This window comes from Triplophysa dalaica, chromosome 7, assembly GCF_015846415.1.
Source record: "Triplophysa dalaica isolate WHDGS20190420 chromosome 7, ASM1584641v1, whole genome shotgun sequence".
NCBI classification, from domain to species: domain Eukaryota; kingdom Metazoa; phylum Chordata; class Actinopteri; order Cypriniformes; family Nemacheilidae; genus Triplophysa; species Triplophysa dalaica.
Window position 1 is genome coordinate 740,836 of NC_079548.1, and position 26,584 is coordinate 767,419.

The 26,584-nt window shown below is 43.4% G+C and overlaps 2 protein-coding genes across 7 annotated transcripts; both read right to left on the reverse strand.

Annotated features, from left to right (window-relative positions):
- Positions 1-5,525: 5,525 nt before the first annotated feature.
- On the reverse strand, positions 5,526-8,327 carry LOC130425712 (coiled-coil domain-containing protein 134-like). Its single transcript, XM_056752085.1, has 7 exons — positions 8,291-8,327; positions 7,309-7,422; positions 7,117-7,238; positions 6,955-7,039; positions 6,551-6,732; positions 6,405-6,476; positions 5,526-5,645 (listed from the first exon to the last, which is right to left on the reverse strand). Exons 1-7 carry the CDS (start codon positions 8,325-8,327, stop codon positions 5,526-5,528), a joined length of 732 nt encoding a protein of 243 aa, XP_056608063.1.
- Positions 7,309-25,748, reverse strand: LOC130426232 (meiosis inhibitor protein 1-like). 6 transcript variants are annotated; one of them, XM_056752892.1, is made up of 32 exons: positions 25,584-25,748; positions 25,347-25,490; positions 25,150-25,258; positions 24,568-24,618; positions 24,395-24,462; positions 24,212-24,305; positions 22,222-22,425; positions 22,031-22,146; positions 21,794-21,908; positions 21,503-21,619; positions 21,094-21,193; positions 20,871-21,005; positions 20,604-20,747; positions 20,394-20,529; positions 20,156-20,267; positions 19,733-19,793; positions 19,511-19,605; positions 19,226-19,379; positions 18,805-18,952; positions 18,406-18,642; positions 18,180-18,333; positions 17,950-18,051; positions 17,750-17,860; positions 17,456-17,607; positions 17,197-17,281; positions 14,615-14,781; positions 14,343-14,424; positions 14,151-14,257; positions 9,495-9,626; positions 8,799-8,905; positions 8,618-8,726; positions 7,309-7,422 (listed from the first exon to the last, which is right to left on the reverse strand). In XM_056752892.1, exons 2-31 carry the CDS (start codon positions 25,473-25,475, stop codon positions 8,648-8,650), a joined length of 3,603 nt encoding a protein of 1,200 aa, XP_056608870.1. In that variant the 5' UTR covers positions 25,476-25,490; positions 25,584-25,748; the 3' UTR covers positions 7,309-7,422; positions 8,618-8,647. The 6 variants fall into 6 exon arrangements, 4 of the variants coding, with proteins under 4 accessions (XP_056608870.1, XP_056608871.1, XP_056608872.1 ...); XM_056752893.1 differs by having other exon boundaries at positions 25,347-25,493; XM_056752894.1 differs by lacking the exons at positions 25,150-25,258; positions 25,347-25,490.
- Between the last annotated feature and the right edge of the window lie 836 nt (positions 25,749-26,584).

Here is a 26,584-nt window from a genome sequence, read left to right on the forward strand (position 1 = left end):
TTAGTTTCATAGGTATTAATGGTGATGATATGGCACAAGTCACATCTACAACACAGATCACAGCTGGTCAAAGCAGGTTAGCATGAATGAGCCCTCAAAAAATCAAAGATGTTCACCTTTTTTAACTCATTTTTATAATGATTAGTGGTGGCAGATTTATTTTCTATTTTTAAACTCCTTCTAGCAAATTTTGCACAACAAACTGTGAAAGGAAAACCATATAAATTCATATTAAAGCCACAAAGGTCACAGAGTCGGCAGTGAGTGCTTCTCTTGTCATTTGTTTGATTCATATCCATGGGCATAAATCTCATTTATCAGTAGGGGGGACAATAACATAAAATTTCTCAAGAGCAATTTTTCAAGGTGACACAAATAATACAGTCAAAATTGTACTTACTACGACACAAAGCGACAATATGCGTTATTATTATTATTAAGCCATATTATATCTGAACTGTCACATACTGTAATACAAATGAACACCTAATAAAGCTGTTTCCATTTACATCTTTTTATGTATCTGTGTCAAGACAGGAAACAAGTATAAAAAACACTTCCCATGATACTACATGTTAACAACGAGTCACTTTTAAAACACATTTTATCCTGATTATACGGCAACATCGTCTGACAAAGTCCTCGTACATCTACATTAAAGAGTGGTGGCTATTTTCCCTGTAGTGCACTGCCTCCGCCAACAAACTATGTAAATAGATGTACTATGTTCATGTTCGTGTTCCCAAACAGTCAGAAAATGTCGGATGCCACTAGTGGGTTCGAAACAAATTTACAAATTGTTGACAGGGGGAGGTGATGCATTGTGTGGAGTTAAAAGCAGAGAAGAGCACGTAATAAAGAGAGACCATCAAGAAGTTCCGTTCTCTTGGAGTTTATTCAATTGTATTTAAGATACAAAATTTGTCATAATGGACTTAAAAGCTGCCCTCTTAGGCTTTATAAACTTACTCTCGATCCTGCCCACTGTTCACTTGCTAACGTACTCTCCACTCCGGCAACCAAGACCCGCCCCATTTTAATTCTGATTGGTTGGTAATGTTTGTTTGGTTGAGAGTGACAGCCATTTGTTCCTCTCATACCATTGGCAGGCGAACTTGTGAACGCGAACTGATTTCAATAAGCTTTTTAAATGTAATATTTTCTTTATATAAATCTTTTTTTTCGCAGTCAAACGCCGCAAGCCATAGTACATCAGTCACAGTGCCGGTGTTGTGCTGAATTTGGACTCCCCACCAGATTAAGACTACCCTCATTGATTTTGATGGATGGATTAGCTAATCCTAACCCCTCCCCCACACCTAATCCTAACACCTAATGTTAGTGGGGAATGGGGGAGTCATAATTTGGCAGGAGTCACTTTTCGGCACAACACCGGAAAAGTTTAAGACCTCTTTTAGATGAGACTCTGGTCGCCAGCCCTATCGCCGGATTCACCCCTCACAGTAAAGGTGGTGAGAGCTCATATTAAGTAGCTGCTGGATAGTAAGTCATCATGGAGGGTAGTAGCATCTATCCATCTCCAATTGTGTTAGTGCAAAAGGAGGATGGAGGTCTGATAATGTGTGTGGACTATAGACAGTCGAATGCAAAGACAAAGAAAGATGGTTTTCCATCGCCCTCGGATTGAGGAGGAAAATGGTTCTCCACGCTGGATTTAGCCAGTGGTTATAGTCAGGTGAAGGTGATTGAGAAAGACCAGGCTAAAACAGATCTTTGAATTTAATTGAATTTCATTTGGGCTATGTGATGCGCCGGGTACTTATGGATGGTGTGTTTGGAGACCGTCGGTACCAATCTGTGTTTTTGTACCTGGACGATCTAATACATATAGTCATTTAGCAGACTCTTATATCCAAAGCGACTTCCAGATGGAGTAAACAATGGAAGCAATCGGGACAACATTAGGACAACAAAAGCACAAGTGCAATAAGACTAGTCTCATGTAGCCCACCACAGTATACAGAGATAAATTGGATTTATTTTTTTGAAAGAGTAGAAAAGAGATAGAAGTCAGAACTAATAGGTGAGGTGTTGATGAAGAGATGTGTTTTCAGACGATTCTTGAAGATGGCTACAGAATCTGCTGAACTTGTAGCATCGGGCAGATCATTTCACAGATGTGGAAAAGATCCAGAGAAGGTCCATGAGAGGTTTTCTTATCTTTTTGGGATGGCACCACAATATGCTGTTTGTTTGCAGAGCGTAGGGATCTGGCGGGTACATATGTCTGCAGTAGCGAGTGAAGATAAGGTGGTGTATCGAACCAGTGGTGGTCTTGTAGGCCAGCAGCAGAGTCTTGAATTTGATGCGAGCGACTATAGGGAGTCAATGTAGCTTAATGAATAGAGGAGTGACGTGTGCTCTCTTCGGTTCATTAAAGATAACTCTTGCCACAGCATTCTGGATCATCTGTAGAGGTTTGGTTGTGCAAGCTGGAAGTCCAGCCAGTAGCGCATTGCAGTAGTCCAGTCTGGACAGGACCAGAGCCTGCACTAGGACCTGCGTAGCATGCTCTGATATTGTTATCATCATCAGTGCAACTACACTTGGGGAGGCTCTAAGAAGTGTTTTTGGCAGTCACAGACACCGGGTCTGAAAGCAAAACTGTCTATGTGTAACTTTTTCCAGACCCAGGTGAGGTTCCGGCCATGTCATCTCAACTGAGGGGGTGGTGACAGACCGCGAGGTTGCAGGGGTACGGGTATGGCAAACTCCTAGGCCTAGTTGCAAGAAACTCTGTAGGGTAAAAAACGCTCTTTCCTTGGATCACCAATTATTACCTCACATCTGCAAGAAGTTCAGCTGGTAAACATTCAAATCCCTAACGGTTGCCACGATCAGCTAGGGGGACGAATTATGTAGAGGACTTTCATCGTCGGGTCCCCAATGCATTTTGAGGGAGTGGGATGTAGTGGGTAAGACCAAGGGAGTTGCCCAAGAGAAGGGGTGCGGTTAGAGGGATAAAGGTGCCCAGTAGGAAAGAGTTACATTTACATTTAGTCATTTGGCAGACGCTTTTATCCAAAGCGACTTACAGTGCACTTATTACAGGGACAATCCCCCTGAAGCAACATGGAGTAAAGTGTCTTGCTCAAGGACACACTGGTGGTGGCTGCTGGGATCGAACCAGCAACCTTTGATTTACCAGTTCAGTGGTTTAACCCACTAGACCACCATCTCCACGCGGAGAGGGGTGTCTGTTTCTGGGCGACAGGAATATATTGTGACACACAGACTCGCATGTAGATGTTGTGTTGAAGGAAACGTTAAGGGAATACAGCATAGTGGACGTGTCCTGGGCAACATTTGAGTAGGAATATTGGAAAGGTAACACCTATGTTTATTGTGGTGAATGGGATGAGGAATGTTAGGGGTTTAATGTTTGTACATTATAGCTGGGGGGTCCGAAGTAGACCGATGTTCATGCCGGAATCAGAGGAGTGTTTGTTCGTGACCATGTGAATGACAGAATTTTATTTGGGGTCTATTTGAATCTTTGTTTTATTTTAGTGTATTTACTCGATGACCAATAAATCAATTTACAATCACACAATTACCTTTGACCATATCCCAAATAAAAATAGTTTTCGAGGGTTTTCCTGTAGCTCAGTGGTAAGAGCAAGGTTGTGGGTTCGATCACAGGGAATTGCATATACCTAAGTATAAATGTATAGGATAATACAATGAAAGTCACTTTTGATAAAAGCGTCTGCCAAATGCATAAAAGTAAATGTCACATATTTCAATGTTGCGTTTTGTCAGTAATTTCTCAAATTTTAACACACACCACAGAAACAATAGTGGGTTTGGCCCTGTGTGAGAAAATTGATGTGGGTTGTGAATATTCCATTCCATTCCATTTTCTACCGCTTATCCAAACTACCTCGGGTCACGGGGAGCCTGCGCCTATCTCAGGAGTCATCGGGCATCAAGTCAGGATACACCCTGGATGGAGTGGGTTGTGAATATATCACAAAAAAAACGGTAATTTCATGTGCTCCTGAGGGCCCCCTAGTGACTGCGAGGCCCCAAGCAACCGCTTAGTTCTCTTATGGAACACTTACTCAGTACGCGGTGGAACTTCCGCGCGCCAGCTGCAGTTTTTACCGAATTTTGACTCCCGTTGAGATTTTAAGATTTTGACTCCCCTACTTTTGATTGGTTCATTCACTTAAGATGCTGCTTTGTGATTGGTCCCTATCTCTAAAGCCCGCCCCACACCTAGTCCTAACCTTCGTAGGAGAAAACATGGGAGGGAGATTTTGATATGACACCGCCTTTAAGCCGATTTGGCTGCCGTTCACAAAAGATACCGTGCCCATGGGCCCATGCGGCGTGCAATTTCACGATCATTTGTGATTTCACATCTGATAGAGAGAAGAACAAGCGTTTGCTCGTTCTATTAATCACACATACGCACTTTGAGAAACGATCGTAAAATCAAATTTGCTTAAAAAGCAATCTGCTCAAGGAAATTGAATATTGTAACCTCTTTTACAAATGTGCATACAGCGAACTGTCAACAAGGCGATCTGTAGAGCACATTCTTTTATTTTTGCATAGAGCACACAATGCACAAACTCAGGTATTTAATCCCGAATCTGATATTTCTATGAATGTTCATTTGATGAAGATCTATTAAAGAAGAGACAGATGAGCTCAGATCCACAGCTGCTGGATTCTCACGTGGAGTTTATTAGAACAGAAGGTGAAGTGAATCCATCCGCACATCTTGTCTTCCCTCATATACACACAAACACTTTAACAAATAAAAGACTGTATGAAAGCAGAAGACAAATTAACCATTCTCATATCACTCTACAAAACACACAAACTCCACTTTCATACATTTGTAAATGTAAAGTCTTTCTATTTGAGTACATTTGTAACTTATTTCAGTTTCTAGTTTTCTCTTTCCAAAATATCATTAATCCGATAAACAGAGTCCCTACCCTGACCCCGCCAACCCATCACACCCGTCAACCTCACCCACCCATCAGACCCTGCCCACCCGTCAACCTCACCCACCCATCAGACCCTGCCCACTCGTCAACCTCACCCACCCATCAGACCCTGCCCACCCGTCAACCTCACCCACCCATCAGACCCTGCCCACCCGTCAACCTCACCCACCCATCAGACCCTGCCCACTCGTCAACCTCACCCACCCATCAGACCCTGCCCACTCGTCAACCTCACCCACCCATCAGACCCTGCCCACCCGTCAACCTCACCCACCCATCAGACCCTGCCCACCCGTCAACCTCACCCACCCATCAGACCCTGCCCACTGACCCTGTATAAAGGCAGTGCAGTCACATTTAGATCTTAAACTCTACAGCAGTAAATACACACAAACATCCACACAGAAAGTCACTGTGAGCAGCTGTAAACTTTGATAAGTGTGTGTATTTTTGTGTGTGTGTGTGTGTGTGAACACTGGATGTGTGTTGTGTTCTTCTGCTCAAACCCACATCACATCACATCACATCAGATGTTCGGCTCTATAACTCTGAGCGAGAGATCCGAGGTCCTTTCCTGATCTCCTTCCTCTTCTCTTCCTTCCTCCTCCTCTTGTCCTCCTCACGGAGAATCTTCTGGAACGCCTCAGCCGTGTGTAGCATCTGACACACACACACACGTTTATCACAGAAAGAACATTACATCTCTGTTCTACTGACATCCTCTCAGCTATTAAAACTACATGAATATGAATTGAGAATGAAAGTGCCGTGATGTGAAGATGATCAAGTAAAGAATACTCATTTGTAGGATAAATATCTGCTGAATGACTGAATGTAAATGAAAGTATTATGAGATTGTTTTTTTGTGCAGATTTCAGAGTTCATTCACATAGTTTTGGTGACTTTCTAAAGATTTTTCATCAGATAAGCACACCTGACCTCCACTTAACTTCCAGTTTGTGTTTGACTAGTGTCTAATAATAGACACTAAAACTAATTATATTATATATATTTTAGGTTAATATTCATTCATATTATTTTATTCTCAAATTATTTTATCAAATAAACAATTTGTTAAATGGGTCCAGTAGTTTGGTGGCATATAAAGAAAGCGTGTGGCACACTGACATCTAGTGGTTGAGCTCATAGTTTTATTTGAAATATTAATTTAGCCCAGTAATCTTCCTCTTGGTTCTTGCTTGTTATCACAAATAATCTACAACTGCTATATTGTTTGTTTACCGGAAGTTCAGTTGGCCTCACAAAAGTGTGGATGTGCAGTAATGTTTGTGTAAGTTGTTAAAATGAAACGTCTATAGGAATACCATCAGATATTACTGTTATTTTTCAACTCATGTGCTCATGTTTTGGGCATCAGTGTGTGTGTGTGTGTGTGTGTGTTTGTGTGTGTGTACATACGTCGTCTCTCTCTGTGCGGTAGGGATTGATGAAGTCTGGAGATTTCTCTGTGATTCCCAGCTCCTGTGACATCTGAACAGACACGCACACGTCACTATGTTCATTAATAAAGCATCCAGGTGTTACCCATAATGCCTCAGTCTCACCAGCGTGAGGACGTGTTGGTGTGCTCCTCCAGTAAAAATCCCCGTCTGGTTACAGAAGGAAAGACCCCAGCGCAGCAGACCGTTCCATTCAGCATTACCATCAAAATAATGATGAACGATACGAGGAAACCTCAGAGCCACGTCACCGAAGAACGCCGTGTTCTCCACCACATGAGAGTACGCTGCACACACACACACACACACACACACACACACAGAGACAATTCTTTTATATTTATATCATTATTTTAAGCACTTATTATCTTAGCAGCAAATAACTGTTTGTTGTTATTGTAATATTGTGTATTTCATGTCATTACTTTATGTACAATGTTTTGACAATATTGACAAACACAATCCACTCCTGTAAACTCAGATCAAGTGTGTGTATTGTGTCCTCTCACCTTCTTTGATTTTGTGGTCCTGTGGGAACGGATCGTCCGGTTGTAGATGAGCAGCTATGAGAACAGCTCGAGAGTCCTCCAGCACCTACACAAACACACACAGATGATGATGATGGGAGTGTTTCAGCTGTCCGTCAGAATGAACGTGTGTGTGATGAGGACCTTGAAGAGTCCCTTCAGCATGATGTCGATGATCTTGTACTGCTGGTTGATGTCGTTCAGCTCCACCAGATTCTTCAGAGCGTTCAGTTGATCTTTCCTCTTCGTCTCAAACAAACGCTTATCTGTAGACCACGTTCAGGACAACACACACACACACACACACACATCTGATCTGTGTTTGTGTAAGGATACAGATCTCCAGGTTTGAGTCATGTTTGTGTCTGTGATGTGTGTCAGAGTTTGAGGCGAGGGCCGTCGGGGTCACCAGCATCATCATCATCAGGGTCCAAACGCTCAACATGATCACTGTAACACAACACACACACAACAGCTGGATGATATGAACAGAGCGGAGGGATTCAGTGTTCTTCTGGTTTCTCCAAACTGATGACATCATCATCTCAGCAGATACTTCACACCAGAACACAGCTCATGTCAACACCAGTTGTGTTACTAGTCAGAGCAATGCATGAGTACACTGATGTACGGCTCACACTCCTGGAGGATCAAACACACTCCACTGATGACTCCTGAGACGACTATTATGGCATTGCAGATAAACATCAATTCGATTTATATGACAAACGTGAAAGAATAAAGAAACTACTGAATGTGCATTTTTATTTCAAGTAGATTTTCTGGGTCCTAAATGAGACCTTAACAGAAGCGGTGCTAAACAAACAGCACAGATGATACAGTGAAGATTTAGATTCCACACATGTGTGCTCAGAGACACAGAAAGATTGATCTCACGTGACGTGTATGTTCTGATCTTCAGCATGTTAATCTAGTTGTGTATTTGTACAGAGAATCATCAGAATTCACACATTCTTCACAGCGCATGTAAAGCGTGTACTGTCCCTTTAAGAGCCGCTCAACTGGTTTGTTTTCACGTGCATCACGGAGAGAAATCGATGAATTAAGACATTCACGAGCACCATGAAATGACAGTCGAGTGCTTCACAAAATATCAAATACACTCAACTCAGTTGTGTTGTCACTGTAGCGCTAAACACAAGTGAAATGAGCCGCTGAATGAATTCAGATGTGCAGCTCAACACTAGATTGATGACACACTGCACACTAACTACACGAAGCGCGAGACGAGCACGTCATTAAACATGCAGATGTTACAGCTGTGATAGTGATGCGGTGTGACTCCGGATCAACTCACCTGACACGCGACACGAGCGATCATCGGTTAAACTCATCTGTCCGAGTGAATAAAACACGCGTGTAAACTCGAAACGTCATCAGTCTGACAGAGAACCGCTTACGTGACGCGTGTCCTCCACACCGCCGGTTTCCGCACGGAGCGATTTCAGCGACGCACGGTTGCGCGCTGACGTCACTGTCGCGTCATGACGATCCATCGTTTTGCAACATTTCATTTTACAAATTTGACAAAAGAAAACTACATAAACACAATGAACACGTCACATTACTATTAAATATATACTCATATATAACATCAAAACATGAGTCATATTCGAAAAGTTACATCATAAGTTAATAACACCAGTGTAAGAGGTTAGAGAACACTTGAGGAGGCAGTTTGTTGAGTGTTGACTGTGAAATCAGACAGGAGAACACAAACTCCATCAACACAACTGATACACACAGTGTTAAGGAATCACACAATGAGCAGTGTACACAGACTGTTGTGTTTGTTGTGAGGATACAGCATGTGTTGAGGTGGTGAGCTGTCACAGGGCTGCTGATGTTGAAGTGACTCCAGTAAATTCTCCATCCTCATATTCAGATCATCAGGAGGAGCAAGAGCACAACACTGCACACACACACACACACACACACACACACACGGTTAACATTACATTTGTGAGTTTTAGACCAGTGGAGTGAGTAGAAGGAGGCCATTTTGACTGATGCTTACTTACTTAAAGGGCTTTGAGGGTGTGTACTTGTGTAAGCAGCGGTCTCAATGTGTGTGTTTGTGTACTTGTGTAAGCAGCGGTCTCAATGTGTGTGTTTGTGTACTTGTGTAAGCAGCGGTCTCAATGTGTGTGTTTGTGTACTTGTGTAAGCAGCGGTCTCAATGTGTGTGTTTGTTTACTTGTGTAAGCAGCGGTCTCAATGTGTGTGTTTGTGTACTTGTGTAAGCAGCGGTCTCAATGTGTGTGTTTGTGTACTTGTGTAAGCAGCGGTCTCAATGTGTGTGTTTGTGTACTTGTGTAAGCAGCGGTCTCAATGTGTGTGTTTGTTTACTTGTGTAAGCAGCGGTCTCAATGTGTGTGTTTGTGTACTTGTGTAAGCAGCGGTCTCAATGTGTGTGTTTGTGTACTTGTGTAAGCAGCGGTCTCAATGTGTGTGTTTGTGTACTTGTGTAAGCAGCAGTCTCAATGTGTGTGTTTGTGTACTTGTGTAAGCAGCAGTCTCAGTGTGTTTAAGCTGTTGTCATTGATTTGTGTCACTCCTTGTGTCTCCACCTCCTCACACACTGACTGAACTTCTGTCTTCCACTCTGAGACGTCTCCACCAACACACACCAGCTGTGGACACACACACATGGTTATGCTTCTAAAGTAGACCAGTACAACACATGTGTGTTACCTGTCTGATGAGGGTCAGTACATGTGTGTGTGTCTGTACCTGGTAAACCCTACGCTATGGGGACAGTATTTGCACGGTGTGTGTGTGTTACCAGTGTGATGAGGGTCAGTACAGCGGGGTGTGTGTGTGTGTGTGTTACCAGTGTGATGAGGGTCAGTACAGCTGGGTGTGTGTGTGTGTTACCAGTGTGATGAGGGTCAGTACAGCGGGGTGTGTGTGTGTGTGTGTTACCAGTGTGATGAGGGTCAGTACAGCTGGGTGTGTGTGTGTGTGTGTTACCAGTGTGATGAGGGTCAGTACAGCGGGGTGTGTGTGTGTGTGTGTGTTACCAGTGTGATGAGGGTCAGTACAGCGGGGTGTGTGTTTGTGTGTGTTACCAGTGTGATGAGGGTCAGTACAGCAGGGTGTGTGTGTGTGTGTGTGTGTTACCAGTGTGATGAGGGTCAGTACAGCTGGGTGTGTGTGTGTGTGTTACCAGTGTGATGAGGGTCAGTACAGCAGGGTGTGTGTGTGTGTGTGTGTGTGTGTGTGTGTGTGTTACCAGTGTGATGAGGGTCAGTACAGCTGGGTGTGTGTGTGTTACCAGTGTGATGAGGGTCAGTACAGCTGGGTGTGTGTGTGTGTGTGTTACCAGTGTGATGAGGGTCAGTACAGCGGGGTGTGTGTGTGTGTGTTACCAGTGTGATGAGGGTCAGTACAGCTGGGTGTGTGTGTGTGTTACCAGTGTGATGAGGGTCAATACAGCGGGGTGTGTGTGTGTGTGTTACCAGTGTGATGAGGGTCAGTACAGCGGGGTGTGTGTGTTACCAGTGTGATGAGGGTCAGTACAGCGGGGTGTGTGTTTGTGTGTGTTACCAGTGTGATGAGGGTCAGTACAGCGGGGTGTGTGTGTGTGTGTTACCAGTGTGATGAGGGTCAGTACAGCGGGGTGTGTGTGTGTGTGTGTGTTACCAGTGTGATGAGGGTCAGTACAGCTGGGTGTGTGTGTGTGTGTTACCAGTGTGATGATGGTCAGTACAGCTGGGTGTGTGTGTGTGTGTGTTACCAGTGTGATGAGGGTCAGTACAGCGGGGTGTGTGTGTGTGTTACCAGTGTGATGAGGGTCAGTACAGCGGGGTGTGTGTGTGTTACCAGTGTGATGATGGTCAGTACAGCGGGGTGTGTGTGTGTGTGTTACCAGTGTGATGAGGGTCAGTACAGCGGGGTGTGTGTGTGTGTGTGTGTTACCAGTGTGATGAGGGTCAGTACAGCGGGGTGTGTGTGTGTGTGTTACCAGTGTGATGAGGGTCAGTACAGCGGGGTGTGTGTGTGTGTTACCAGTGTGATGAGGGTCAGTACAGCGGGGTGTGTGTGTGTGTGTGTGTTACCAGTGTGATGAGGGTCAGTACAGCGGGGTGTGTGTGTGTGTGTTACCAGTGTGATGAGGGTCAGTACAGCTGGGTGTGTGTGTGTGTGTTACCAGTGTGATGAGGGTCAGTACAGCGGGGTGTGTGTGTGTGTGTTACCAGTGTGATGAGGGTCAGTACAGCGGGGTGTGTGTGTGTGTTACCAGTGTGATGAGGGTCAGTACAGCTGGGTGTGTGTGTGTGTGTGTGTGTTACCAGTGTGATGAGGGTCAGTACAGCGGGGTGTGTGTGTGTGTGTGTGTTACCAGTGTGATGAGGGTCAGTACAGCGGGGTGTGTGTTTGTGTGTGTTACCAGTGTGATGAGGGTCAGTACAGCAGGGTGTGTGTGTGTGTGTGTGTGTTACCAGTGTGATGAGGGTCAGTACAGCTGGGTGTGTGTGTGTGTGTTACCAGTGTGATGAGGGTCAGTACAGCAGGGTGTGTGTGTGTGTGTGTGTTACCAGTGTGATGAGGGTCAGTACAGCTGGGTGTGTGTGTGTGTGTTACCAGTGTGATGAGGGTCAGTACAGCTGGGTGTGTGTGTGTGTGTGTGTGTTACCAGTGTGATGAGGGTCAGTACAGCGGGGTGTGTGTGTGTGTGTGTTACCAGTGTGATGAGGGTCAGTACAGCTGGGTGTGTGTGTTACCAGTGTGATGAGGGTCAATACAGCGGGGTGTGTGTGTGTGTGTTACCAGTGTGATGAGGGTCAGTACAGCGGGGTGTGTGTGTTACCAGTGTGATGAGGGTCAGTACAGCGGGGTGTGTGTTTGTGTGTGTTACCAGTGTGATGAGGGTCAGTACAGCGGGGTGTGTGTGTGTGTGTTACCAGTGTGATGAGGGTCAGTACAGCGGGGTGTGTGTGTGTGTGTTACCAGTGTGATGAGGGTCAGTACAGCTGGGTGTGTGTGTGTGTGTTACCAGTGTGATGATGGTCAGTACAGCTGGGTGTGTGTGTGTGTTACCAGTGTGATGAGGGTCAGTACAGCGGGGTGTGTGTGTGTGTTACCAGTGTGATGAGGGTCAGTACAGCGGGGTGTGTGTGTGTTACCAGTGTGATGATGGTCAGTACAGCTGGGTGTGTGTGTGTGTGTGTGTTACCAGTGTGATGAGGGTCAGTACAGCGGGGTGTGTGTGTGTGTGTTACCAGTGTGATGAGGGTCAGTACAGCGGGGTGTGTGTGTGTGTTACCAGTGTGATGAGGGTCAGTACAGCGGGGTGTGTGGGTGTGTGTGTGCTACCAGTGTGATGAGGGTCAGTACAGCGGGGTGTGTGTGTGTGTGTTACCAGTGTGATGAGGGTCAGTACAGCTGGGTGTGTGTGTGTGTGTTACCAGTGTGATGAGGGTCAGTACAGCTGGGTGTGTGTGTGTGTGTTACCAGTGTGATGAGGGTCAGTACAGCGGGGTGTGTGTGTGTGTGTTACCAGTGTGATGAGGGTCAGTACAGCGGGGTGTGTGTGTGTGTGTTACCAGTGTGATGAGGGTCAGTACAGCGGGGTGTGTGTGTGTGTGTTACCAGTGTGATGAGGGTCAGTACAGCGGGGTGTGTGTGTGTGTGTTACCAGTGTGATGATGGTCAGTACAGCTGGGTGTGTGTGTGTGTGTGTGTTACCAGTGTGATGAGGGTCAGTACAGCGGGGTGTGTGTGTGTGTGTTACCAGTGTGATGAGGGTCAGTACAGCGGGGTGTGTGTGTGTGTGTGTTACCAGTGTGATGAGGGTCAGTACAGCGGGGTGTGTGTGTGTTACCAGTGTGATGAGGGTCAGTACAGCTGGGTGTGTGTGTGTGTGTTACCAGTGTGATGAGGGTCAGTACAGCGGGGTGTGTGTGTGTGTGTTACCAGTGTGATGAGGGTCAGTACAGCGGGGTGTGTGTGTGTTACCAGTGTGATGAGGGTCAGTACAGCTGGGTGTGTGTGTGTGTGTTACCAGTGTGATGAGGGTCAGTACAGCGGGGTGTGTGTGTGTGTGTTACCAGTGTGATGAGGGTCAGTACAGCGGGGTGTGTGTGTGTGTGTTACCAGTGTGATGAGGGTCAGTACAGCTGGGTGTGTGTGTGTGTGTTACCAGTGTGATGAGGGTCAGTACAGCGGGGTGTGTGTGTGTGTGTGTTACCAGTGTGATGAGGGTCAGTACAGCGGGGTGTGTGTGTGTGTGTTACCAGTGTGATGAGGGTCAGTACAGCGGGGTGTGTGTGTGTGTGTTACCAGTGTGATGAGGGTCAGTACAGCGGGGTGTGTGTGTGTGTGTTACCAGTGTGATGATGGTCAGTACAGCTGGGTGTGTGTGTGTGTGTGTGTGTGTTACCAGTGTGATGAGGGTCAGTACAGCGGGGTGTGTGTGTGTGTTACCAGTGTGATGAGGGTCAGTACAGCGGGGTGTGTGTGTGTGTGTGTGTTACCAGTGTGATGAGGGTCAGTACAGCTGGGTGTGTGTGTGTGTGTTACCAGTGTGATGAGGGTCAGTACAGCGGGGTGTGTGTGTGTGTTACCAGTGTGATGAGGGTCAGTACAGCGGGGTGTGTGTGTGTGTGTTACCAGTGTGATGAGGGTCAGTACAGCGGGGTGTGTGTGTGTGTTACCAGTGTGATGAGGGTCAGTACAGCGGGGTGTGTGTGTGTGTTACCAGTGTGATGAGGGTCAGTACAGCGGGGTGTGTGTGTGTGTGTGTGTTACCAGTGTGATGAGGGTCAGTACAGCTGGGTGTGTGTGTGTGTGTTACCAGTGTGATGAGGGTCAGTACAGCGGGGTGTGTGTGTGTGTGTTACCAGTGTGATGAGGGTCAGTACAGCGGGGTGTGTGTGTGTGTTACCAGTGTGATGAGGGTCAGTACAGCGGGGTGTGTGTGTGTGTTACCAGTGTGATGAGGGTCAGTACAGCGGGGTGTGTGTGTGTGTTACCAGTGTGATGAGGGTCAGTACAGCGGGGTGTGTGTGTGTGTTACCAGTGTGATGAGGGTCAGTACAGCAGGGTGTGTGTGTGTGTGTGTTACCAGTGTGATGAGGGTCAGTACAGCGGGGTGTGTGTGTGTGTTACCAGTGTGATGAGGGTCAGTACAGCGGGGTGTGTGTGTGTGTTACCAGTGTGATGAGGGTCAGTACAGCAGGGTGAAGTGTGATGTTTCCTCCACAGGACAGTAAAGAGAAAAGCAGAAAACGAGTCCATGGCTGACAAACCATGTGTTGGGCTAACACACAAACACACACAGCATAGACACATTACTCATCTTTCATCATTGTGTGTGTGTGTTTACATGACACAGCCGTGTGTACCTATGACAGTGTCTCTTCTGAGCAGAAATCCAATCAAAGATCTCAAACAGTTGACAGTGCTGCTCATCATCACATCCTGTTTCTGAACACACACACACAAACACATACACGCACACACAGTAAAGTGTGTTTAATCATGTTGAATTCAATAAAGCTCTGTAAACACACAATCAGAGCAGTTCTCAGAGCACACATGTGTGTGATGAATGTTTACACACTGCCGATCTGAGTCACAGCATGTTGACTGTATGATGACACATGTGTTTGTGTACCTGCAGCATGAGTCCACACAGAGCTGTCATGAGCATCTGTGCTCCGCTGTAACAGAGCGGATAGAGAGCGTCATCTACTGACCGCACGGGCGCTGCGCTCTGACACACACACACCAGAGAACACATGTCTACGTCCAACCACACCTGCAACAACCTCATTCTACACACTACACACACACACACACACACATTCTGTTAAAGCACATTTATGTGACACATAGCATCAGACTAGTCTGAGAGGAATTGAATTCATTCATTCTTCCCCCTTCACAACAGCTGAGAAATGCGTTTATGAAACATGCTATGAGCGGTTTGTCTGTTTAGGGCTTCTGCAGAAACAACACGTGAGTAACATGTAAACAGAGACAGCTCATTCTAACATCATAAAGACATTACACTTCATTATGAAAGCTCTTTATACATTCACTTCTATTCATAAGGCTTTTATCCAAACTTATTTACAAGTTGAAGAGCATGTCACATTTTGTCAACAGGGTAAAATACTGGAGGATTAAAGCTGGAGTAAGAGGGTGAGAAAATGAACAACAAAAATATATATAATATATATTTAATTACACACAATACATTTACACCTCTGAATGGATATATACATTTACATTTACATTTAGGCATTTGGCAGATGCTTTTATCCAAAGTGACTTACATTGCTTTATCCTATACATTTTACATAGGCATATGCAATCCCCTGGGATCGAACCCACAACCTTGCTCTTACCACTTTTTAGATTAGATTCAACTTTATTGTCATTACACATATACAGGTACAGTGTAACGAAATGTAGTTTAGGTCTAACCAGAAGTGCAATTAGCAAGTGCAGGAAAGAATATTCTTTCCTGAGCTACAGGAAAGAATATTATATTGCATTTCTGTCAATAGATTCGGGTGGTATGACCAAAAGTGAACTTAAAAGTGTATTTATACAATTTTTACCACATTTCTACTGATTGAGAGAGGAAATAGTGCTGTTGATTGACTTTAAATGTCCTTTTATACTGTCATGGTGACAGTTTCCCCTATAATAACTGCAAAGTTTAGACTTCTTTAACAACTGAATTAGGGCAGAAACGATTAGTCAACATCCCGGAGCAGGAGAGAGGTGACTGTTCTCCATCTAGAGCTAACTAACTAACTAAGCGTTAAATCTTTTTATGAGAGAATGCAATAATAATAGTGATGATAATAACAGCAATAATCATATAATTACAGTAATGTTATTATTTGTTTTGCAAAGTATAAAGCTTTGATTGAGCTTAGGAGTCAAGCCTGTTTTGATTATTATAACACTATTAGGTATTACACGAGAGGAAAATGAATATAAGAGAGGGACGTTAAGTGATAAAAGTCTTATATCTTGACTTATTTTGTTCCATATTAATGACAATTAACAAAAGGAGATATTAGGAAGAATTATATTATATCTGAATTTCTCTTTTTGTCATTTCATTTGTATTTTTAAAATTATTATTTTTAAAAGAGTATTTGTGTGATTCTGGTTGGACAGAATCATCAAACTTAAAGAGAGTAACCAGTTGGTTCATGTTGAAATTTCAGCTTTCAAAAGCTGAATGGATTTTATTAATTACGTAAATCATGTATAACTCAATGTTTTAACTAGTTGCAAAAGTTGAATTATCATTAAAAATGTACCGATTAGTCATTGAAATATTAGATGATTGGTCGTTTAATCAGTCGACTAATCGACTATCAAAATAATCGTTTGTTGCAGCCCTAAACTGAATAGCATGTGAAGGTAACTTGCGTACATAATATTTAAGCAAAGAGCTTTATTTCAGAAGAGCAGAATAGTAACAATTGAACCATTAAACATGCATGTGATGTCTGTTATGTTTTACATAGTCACAGTCGCTTTATGATTTCCTGAAATCATTTTTTAATCATAAAACAGAGGCTTAAATTAGATACTGTATGTGGGAGGAAAACAATTGCATCACACGGTCAATACTCCTTACTTACCCTTATTTCTCATCAAAGTATATAGCGAAACAGCTCGTACTAAAAAGACACCATATTATATCCTTAAATTGAGGGGTATGAGGGGAACACGATAGTTTTTGAAAATGTTTGTTCGTGAGTATTTAATATAAGGTAATGTGAACTTGCAATTGTTCCACTTGTGCTGCTGTTCAGCAGCGAGGTGCGCACTCCCATTGCGTCAGGAATCAAATATGTAACGTTACCGCTCATGCGCAAGACGCACCCAAACATCTTAACGCCTCCGTTAAGGGCATTTATAGAAAAATTATAATAAAATACTGCCGCGGCATAGAAAGACGCATTCTGTGTGAATGGCCGGTCTCAGTGCAACAGTGAAAAGGGACCCCACTGAAACTGAGTGTCATGTTGCACCACGTTCCGCCTGTTGTTTAAGCGACATACACCTGTATTGCAGTATATTTTAAATTCATAACAAAAATACACACGGTATATCGTCCAGCCCTACAAAAGCTTCTCCAAAAAATGACACACTGGACCTTTAAAATTCCATAAGAAACAATGATACTGTCAAGTTTAGAGTCAAGTGTGTGTGTGTGTGTCTTACTCAACAGCAGGGTGTCTGTGTGTCTCTTCCTGAAGGCGAGTTGTCTCACTATCTTATGAAGATCTACTGTAATGTTCCTGTAAACCTACAACACACACACAAACATTGTGATAGCACAAATCTCTTCGGTTCTTCTGAATGCACAAGGAGTCTAGAGAAGTATAGTTCACAACACAAAGCAGGTAAAAGTGCACGAGTAAGCCTGATGTTGTGGAGAAGACACATTTTTTGAGTGTAGTGGTGTCTGTGTGTGTCTCACCTGTGCAGAGAGTGTGTGTTGTAGGGAGATGAGTGTGGCGAGCAGAAGGAGTGAACAGCACTGCAGTGATGATGATGATGATGAAGAAGAGCGAGAGAAAACATTCTCCAACACCTCCATCAGTCTGATGTTACCCAGCAGCAGAGACACCACTGACCCACACACACACACAAACAAACACACAGTCAGTGTGCTGTTATTTAGCCCAGCAGTGTGTGTGTGTGTGTGTTGTGTAACTCTGTCAGTGCAGTGTGATGTTTTTCAGCCCATCAGTGTGTGTGTGTGTTGTGTTACCTCTGTCAGTGCAGTGTGATGGACACACACTCAGGAAACAGTACAGGCAGTTAATCACAGACAACAGCAGCTCTGAATCACTGGAGTTCACCTTCGCAACCAGATTACTGACTACACACACACACACACATGACATATTACACACATATATGGGTGAATGATTGCTACACACTTGTTAATAAAAGAGTGTGTGTATTTACCGTGGTAAAGCAGTTTAAACTCTGCGTTATTCATTTCACTTTGTGCGGTTGTGTTACTCTGAAGCACAGAAAGCACATCTAGCAGCACACACACTCTGAAATCTGACACACGCACACACAGAATTCACGTGATAGTTTTCTGCTTGTGTAGGTGTGTGTATCACAGACAAAACTGCCATGTGTGTTATAGATCTGGCGGATCATTGTGTTCATTGTGTTAGTTTGTTGACCTGTGTGTGTGAGTTTCTGCAGGAGATTCAGCAGAGCAGATTTCATCTGATGAGACACATCACAACTACTGTTGCTGTCTGATGACCACACAAAACACCTCAACACAACTTCAGCTCTGTGTGCCACTGCGGCGTCAGCCTCGCACAACACCACCTGAACACACAAACATTATACACCTGAACACACTGAGCATGAGTCAGTGAAGTGTTTGTGTTGTTTGTTCACCAGCATCGAGAGCAGAGCGGCAGGATGATCACACAACAGCTGCAGCAGAGGTGATCGCGTCTCTCCATCCTCTGCTCCTGATCCAGCACTGAGACATCCGCTGAGAACACTCACTCCCAATCGCTCCCACAGCTCCGGGTAACAGAAGATGAAGCTCAGGATTGAGGGATGAACAGAAGAGAAAGAGAAGAGAAGAGGAGAGCAGGACAGAGCTTTACTGATGCTCCTCACATCAGACTTCAGAGAGACAGAAAGACGGATGACTTTAAAACATGATTGTGTTGTGTTCTTCACGCTTCTAGATGGTTACCGTGATAATGCATAGCAGCAGTGAGATGTGTGTGTTTACAACCCTAACTCGTTTAGAAAAGAGTTTGATGTATTTTGTGTAGTTCTCACCGTGTCCAAATGAGAGCAGCTTTGGTGTGTGACGGACAGAAGATAAACTACACAACACTGCACAGGTGAAGGTACAGACACATCACTGACATCCTGAACACTGATAAACTGAAGCACACTGGAGAACACTTCAGCGTCACATAAAAGCCTATACACGCACACACACACGCGCACACACACACACACACACACACAGAGTTAACACTAGAGAACACTGCAGCGTCACACAACAGCCTACATTCACACACACACACACACACACACACGCGCACACACACACACAGAGTTAACACTAGAGAACACTGCAGCGTCACACAACAGCCTGCAGACACACACACACAGCACATCACACAACAGCCAGAACACACACACACACACACATTTTCAGGGCATGTGATTGGATGTTTAGAGATGAACGCACATGTGTCCATGCAGCAGTGATGCGTACAGCAGGTAGATGATGCAGTATTGTGTGTTTCTGATGGACTCTGATGAATCCAACAACACACAACACCAATCAGACACTGAGCAACACAGAGACGCCAAACACTCCTGCAGGACACACTCCACATGATCTGCACAAACACATACAACTCATATTATACACAAACACTGCACAAACTCTACGAACATACAACATGTATGTTTTACACACACCAACGCCATGAGCTGCACAAACACACTGCGCAAGCATTACACACATTACCTTGTAGTTCAGTGGTGACATTGTGTAAGTGTGCAAACACACACATGCAGAGTTTGATCAGGAACTCACAGCAGATGAGATTCAGAGAAGCTTTTCTGAAGAACACACACCACACACACATCAACATGAGCAGGTAAGTGAGTGTGTTACAGATGTGTGTCTGTGTGTGTGTGGAGTGTCAGATTTATCCTGACATAAGAACAATATCATTTGTGTTGTTACCTGTTTTCTGAACACAGCTGAGCTTTGTTCTCTAGAGTCAGTCTGATGAAACCAGAGGACACTGACAGAGAGAGACAGAGATTTTTATGTCAATCTTTGTCCAATGTTTGTGTGTTTGTTTTCAGAAACCTCACACACTCTCACACCAAGAGACATGTGACAAAACAAACAACACATTACCTCTATTCATTCATTTGGCAGACGCTTTAAATCACAAATCATTCATTTATATGATGTTTTTAGAAAACACTAAAACACAAGGCCAGTTCTGAACACATGACCTAAAGCTCTTGCTCTCATTGGTCAATGACTCACTGATCCACATCACAGATAAATAACCTGCATCACACAACACACTTGACCGTGTCAACGTCTAGATGATGGTCACATCACTCATGACCTTTGACCTGTGTGTCATCTCACCGAGTTTCCTGGAGAATGACGTCATGTGATCAGGACACAAAGAAAACTGACGGCACAGAATGGACAGAAAGACCTGCAGAAGCTGCGGAGAAGATAGACGCTCACACGCTCTCTACACACACACACACACACACACACACACACACACAGAGTATGTCAGTATGTTTGTTAAATTAACTACACACACACACACACACAGTGTTAAAGACGATAAGGTGTGTGTATGTGTGATGCTCACAGTGACAGTAGGGATGAAGGTTGAATCACAGCAGTGCAGTAGATACACACACAGAGTCTCCAGCGTGTCCTGCTGTTGTGAAGCTGAACACACACTGTCATTCATACTACACTCACACACATACACTTCAGCCAACCTACACACGCACACATTATAGACTTCTATCAAATCAGTGTGATGACATCAGTGTGAGAGTTGTCGGTGTCTGACCTGCATGCTGCATCAAAGCATGCGAGCGTGTGCAGTAAAAGCCCTTCAGCCCTCTCTGACGGATGATCACTACATTTACACAACACTGACTCCACAACTCTCCTGACCTCTGACCACTGAACCGGCCTGCACTGATGATGAGGCCTGCACACACAACACAGAAATAACACACATCCCTACATTTGACTGACACTCACTGACACATTTTTTATTATTATTTAAATCACAATTGTGAAAAGCGCAATATAAATAAAACTGAATTGATACCTGAGGAGAAAAGCAGCGGCTCGCATGGCATGTATAGACACCTGCAGACAGGAGGAGGCCACGCCCTTAATGATGACATCAGCAACAGCAGAAAACTCTGATCCTGTGGGGAACAGACACACACCTGCAGGCTGCCTGTAAACACACACACAAACACACACACAGTTCCTAGAATCACTGAAGTCTATCTGAACTTGTTCAACAGTGTGTGTGTGTGTGTTACCTGTCCAGTATGGCTATCAGGAGCTCGAGTCCTTGTTTCTGCACCTCAGTATTTGCTTTCCCCAAAGTCTCTTTCAGACTGCGCACTAATGACTCAATCCCTAACACACACAACCGGGAGTGTATTTACATTCAGTTTGATTTATAAAGCGCTCTTCATAATTTTCATTTTTGCTAAGAAGCTATCATCATTAAACGAGGGAAACAGTAAAGACCATATATAGTATAACGTAAGATAGATGGTGTTAGTTTTTCTTTATGAAGTGTCCACTGATGAAAATTTATTGAATTAAATGCTGTGTTGTACAATTCTCCTGACCTCAGAACCCAAATGCTAACTCAATCCCAGTATATTTCTATAATATTTCTAGTGTTCTCACACACACACACACACACACACACTCTCTTACCGTACACAGAGTGACACTGTGAGAAGAACAGAGGATCCTCCGACATGAGCAACAGACATCTAAAGATCCACCACATCATCATATCACTGCTGCTACACACAGACTCAAACAGAAACTCTGACACATACACACAAGAGAGCGAGAGAAAGAGAGAGAGAGAGAGAGAGAAAGAAAGAAGCACCATAAGTGACCTGATGTGTGGTGTAAACAGATGTTGTGTGTGTTCAGTAGGAATATCAATCCAGATGAAAGTGAATCAAAAGAAATGATTGACAGACTGATTGATCTCACCAGGTAAATCTGCCTGAATGAAGGAGGTACTGAAGCGAGCTGGAGAGTAAATAAGAACCGCACACACACAGCGAATCGACACCAACTGTACAGAGTCCTGAGCGCTCAACAACAGCTACACATAAACACACACACATGAGATCAGACACAGTGAACGTCACACTGTCCAAGATAACAAAACCCACAAAGACACCAAAAGAAATGTGTGTGTGTGTTTGTGCGTGCATGTGTAAAGACCTTTTTTATAATGAGAGGCAGTGGTTGTTGGTCCAGCAGCTGTTCTTCAACACATTCACCCACACTCATCAACACACAAACCACATCAGAGTACTGCAACATCTGCTTCAACACACCTGATACGCACACACACACACACTTAATACACTCTTACAGTTCTCAAACACTGATTGTGTGTGTGTGTTTCTTACCCAGGCAGTTGATGGTGAGGGCAGTTGTTTGTGTGTTTGACAGTGTGTGTAGCAGTAACACACACATTTTGTGACGGAGTGTGTTGGGCAGCATATGAACTGCAGACATAGAGCTCCAGATTCTGAACAACACGTAACACACTGCGACTTTCACTTCCTCATCAGAGACCAGCAGACCTGCACACACACACTCTAGCACACACACTACACACACACAACTGATGTGTAAGTGTGTGTATAACAGTATGCTGTGTAGTGCAACAAAAGCATATAAATCAGATCCATCTCATGTCTATTCCGAAGTGTGAAGTAGAGGTCGACCGATATGCGTTTTTCAGGCCGATGCCGATTATTTCCACGTGTGAATTAGACCGTTAGCCGATATTTTGAACCGATATATATATATATATGGTGTAAAAACGTAAATTTATATAGAAATTAAGAACACAGGCTCTGGAACATTTGAAAGATTTTTAATTCTGACTGAGAAATCTTAATCATAACACTTATATTAATAATAACAAAAGAAAGAAGAGAGCACCCAGCAGAATTCTGTGAACATTTTGTAAACCACAAGCAACACGGTAAAAAACAGCAAGGAACAAATGAAAAAATGAATTGAATGGAATACATTTTAATTATTTATGGAAAAAAATATGTTCTGATGACTTGAAAATCGCATCCAATACTAGAACTATTCAATGAATCATTTTGCTCATCATTGGATTAAATAGCACAATTTGAATTTATATAATAAGTGTAAATAATTGAATTGCCTTCATAGCTTTATTGTGTATGTTGTTGAAAAGACCACAAATGTTATCATGAAGCTATAACATTAAAAGCATATTTTAGACACACTTAGTGAGTACATTAGCCTATTCCTTGAGTGTATTGTAGGCAAAACGGGCATTTAATCACACCCATGTGTGTCTTTGAACAATTGTGTGTATAAATAAGTTGTGAAAAATAACTTAATCTAACATTTGTCGCCATCAGTTTGAGATTGCGGAGTCTATGTGTGTGTGTGTGCGCGCGCGTGCATGAGACCGCTCTGACTGAAGACCGACGATTCAAGTTCTTTATGATTTAAAATGGCTCGTATTTTTTAAATGACGTAATTTAAAATGACGTGCAAAACGCCAGCTCGACCAATTACAAGAAACGAGTGCAGTTTGCTCGCTTGCTGAGCAAAATCATTGTTATACTGTGGATGTGAATTATATCTACATGATAATAATGCATTAATCCTGCGGAACCTGCAGGAAACCCGCAAAGATGCTCCGGAATTCAGGCACTAATTAAATTGAAGTGTTTTGCATCTTCAGTGTAGTGGATTGTGATTAATTTCAACGTCTGATGCTGCCTTACCTCAGAGAGCATGAACCAGAAGCAGCTCCAGTTAGTAAGCGCTTTCGGTGTGAGAGTGAAAAACACTTTCTGTTCCGCAGCCTCCCGCTTTGATTGGCCGGACTCGTGACTTAGTCCCAACAAATCAGAGGGGCAGTGGGCGGGCATTACTCTAGGCAACAAACAAGAGTGACGTGTTCCGACTGCTCTCACTAAATCCTTGGCTGCGTCAGAGCCAAATAGTGCATTACAAAATGAAATGACTTTATCGGCAAATCGGCTTTGAAAATGATCGATATCGATTATCGGCTAAATCTTTGATAGCGACGCCAATAATCGGCCAGTTCGATTATCGGTCGACCAGTAGTGTGAAGTGAGATCAATACAAATACATACACACAAAATGAATCTGGGTCACAGTAACAAATATCAAAGCTAAATATGTGTGTGTTTAAATAAACACATTAAAGTCACAAAGGGGTAAACACTTTGTGCTTATAAAAGCAGAAACTTGAAGCTCATATTTTCATTAAATCAAATGGATCCTTCAATGAAAAACTCGACATGGACTGACATTACATATGATCTAGAATAAGAGTTGTGTTTGTGTTGTATATAAGTGAATTGTGAAGATCATTACAGTGGCTGGAGATGAGTGTCTGACTCAGAGCTGGATGACAGTCCATCAGTTTCCCCAAAAACATGAAACCATTCAGACGGCCGCCACCACTCAACTGATAGACGGAGAGAAGAAACAACTTTATCAAAACAAGTTCATCAAATCAATCCTTGTGTGTGTGTGTGTGTGTGTGTTTGTGTGTACCTGTGAGTGTATGTTATCCAGGATGAAGTCTAGAAACTGTGGTTTGTCTAAAGTCATCTGCACCAGTACTGAAACACGAACACACATCACACATGATGTACACACTGTTCATAACTCTGTGGTGTAACACACTAACACAACACCACACAAACACAATGTGAATGATTCCTCACCCTCGACTGCCTGATCCAACAGAGTTAACTCCACACAACAAGACAACATCCCTGCAACACACAAGACCACTGCCAATGTTCAGTTATTTATTGATTTCATTTACTTTTAGTGCTTATGGTATGTTGCTTTAATGTATTTGTAGGCAGTAACAATATCTGTTTGTTATCTGAAAGACTTTAAAATCCCCGTTTTTTTATTTCCGTTTAATGTAGAGGGCGTGGCTTGCGTTTTCCCCGGGAATTGATTGGATGTATAAAACAGCGCTGATAGTTGAAGGGGAGGAGTTAAGAGATGCTTCGCCCAAGCCGTCTAATTTACGTCATTTGAGATGCATAGTAATTCCATGGCGGAAGTGCATTTTCAGATTTTGAGGTTACATGACTTTTAAAAAGAAATGACCCACATTGATTAGCTATTTACTATAGACGCTGCAATATTTCATGAAGCAATAAGAACTGTCATTTTAAAATTCACTGTGACTTTATTAAAGCAGTGACGTTTACACTAGAACAACTTCACTTTACCTTAAACTTAAACGTGTTCTCTATACTGTGTTGTGTATGTCTGTGTGTATCTCTCACGCAGTAGTGAGCAGGTGAAGTTTACTCCTCGGGTTTCCTCGCAGTACAGAAGCTCGCGAACCGCCTCCGCTCGCGCCACACACACCAGCGCCGCGCGCTTGCGCACAGCCTGCGGAAACATCCGTCACGATGAGCTAGTGCTCGTGTCTTATTATTATTGTTCTTTAGTTCATTCATCGACATTTTATGTTTCTTACCGACACATCCGGCCTGTCTATCATCTCAACGACGCACGCGACACAAGCGGTTGCGCGCTCCCAACGTGCGCACCACCGCGGAGCGTGGCCGGCGTGAATCCTCTCACAGATAACGTCATAACTCGACATGTTAAAACACTTCAGCTGCTGACGATAATGTTAGTTTTGTTTTTTTCATCGTTTCCACATTTTATTCTAAGATTAAAGTGTTGAAAATCTCCACAGTGAAGAATTTACCTCAGTGCTGAACACGTGAACCTCGCGTTAAATTCCGTCAAAAGCACTTAATGTATATAAACTGCATTTACAAAGAAAATTTCAACGTGTGTCTTTTAAAGTTTTTTAGTCAAGTTAATAAAGTGTAAATGAAGTGTCAGACATCACACTGACTGACTAGATGACTGACAAGCACAGCAACGTCACACACGGCGGGAACACCAGTGGGGCCAATCACAGTGAGGGGCCTCAACCAATAAGAAATGAGGATGACAATAATTTGATTTAACTGTTTGTTTTATGAGCTAAGAGTAAATACATTATTTTAAAAAAATGCGTAAAACATTTTTGAATACATTTTGTATAAATGAATTTGAATGTGTATGTTGAATAATTTGCGTGCGCCCACTCAAATGTAAAACCGGTTTATCTGGTGGCTTATTTTCACAACGTCACCCTTGAATGAAAATGTAAAGATTAATGTCACAGAGACGTCATCAGTGATCGGATTTGGTGCTTTTGTCATAGCTGTGTTTTTTCTGCTGCACTAAGTGCGTCTGATGCAGATGTGACGCAGCTTTCCTGTAGCTCAGTGGTAAGAGCAACGCAAGGTTGTGGGTTCGATCCCAGGGGGTTGCAAATACCTTTGTAAAATGAATAGGATAAAAGCGTCTGCCAAATGCCTAAAATGTAATGTGTTGTACGTCACTCTTCACCAGCAGGTAGCGTCATCAGATCACGTGTGTGTGGAGACTCCATCAGTTCTTCATTCCTCTCTGTGTTTACTGTAAAAGTGTCTGATGAATGAAGAGAGTCAAGATCTTAAGTCTCGTTTATATTTATGTGAGAATGGTTGTTTTAATAAAAGAAGTAAGAGATTTACATACAGCTATTTTAATCCTCCATACTAATAACAAAACAGGACATTTAATTGAATAATCAAACAGAGATTTACATTGAAGTACAGAACTCAGATCTCACGGAAAGAGATTTGATATTTTGATGTCATTTTTCCGTGGTTT

Coding starts and splice junctions, on each gene's coding strand:
- LOC130425712 (XM_056752085.1), bottom strand. CDS start 8,327: ATGAGTTTAACCGATGATCGCTCGTGTCGCGTGTCAG. Junction 7,239..7,308: donor TGACTCAAACCTGGAGATCT/GTATCCTTACAC, acceptor CGTGGTCTACAG/ATAAGCGTTTGTTTGAGACG. Junction 7,040..7,116: donor TGCTGAAGGGACTCTTCAAG/GTCCTCATCACA, acceptor GTGTTTGTGTAG/GTGCTGGAGGACTCTCGAGC.
- LOC130426232 (XM_056752892.1), bottom strand. CDS start 25,475: ATGTCGAGTTATGACGTTATCTGTGAGAGGATTCACGCCGGCCACGCT. Junction 18,643..18,804: donor GCTGCTCTCATTTGGACACG/GTGAGAACTACA, acceptor GTCTCTCTGAAG/TCTGATGTGAGGAGCATCAG. Junction 8,906..9,494: donor TGAGACTGCTGCTTACACAA/GTACACAAACAC, acceptor GTGTGTGTGCAG/TGTTGTGCTCTTGCTCCTCC.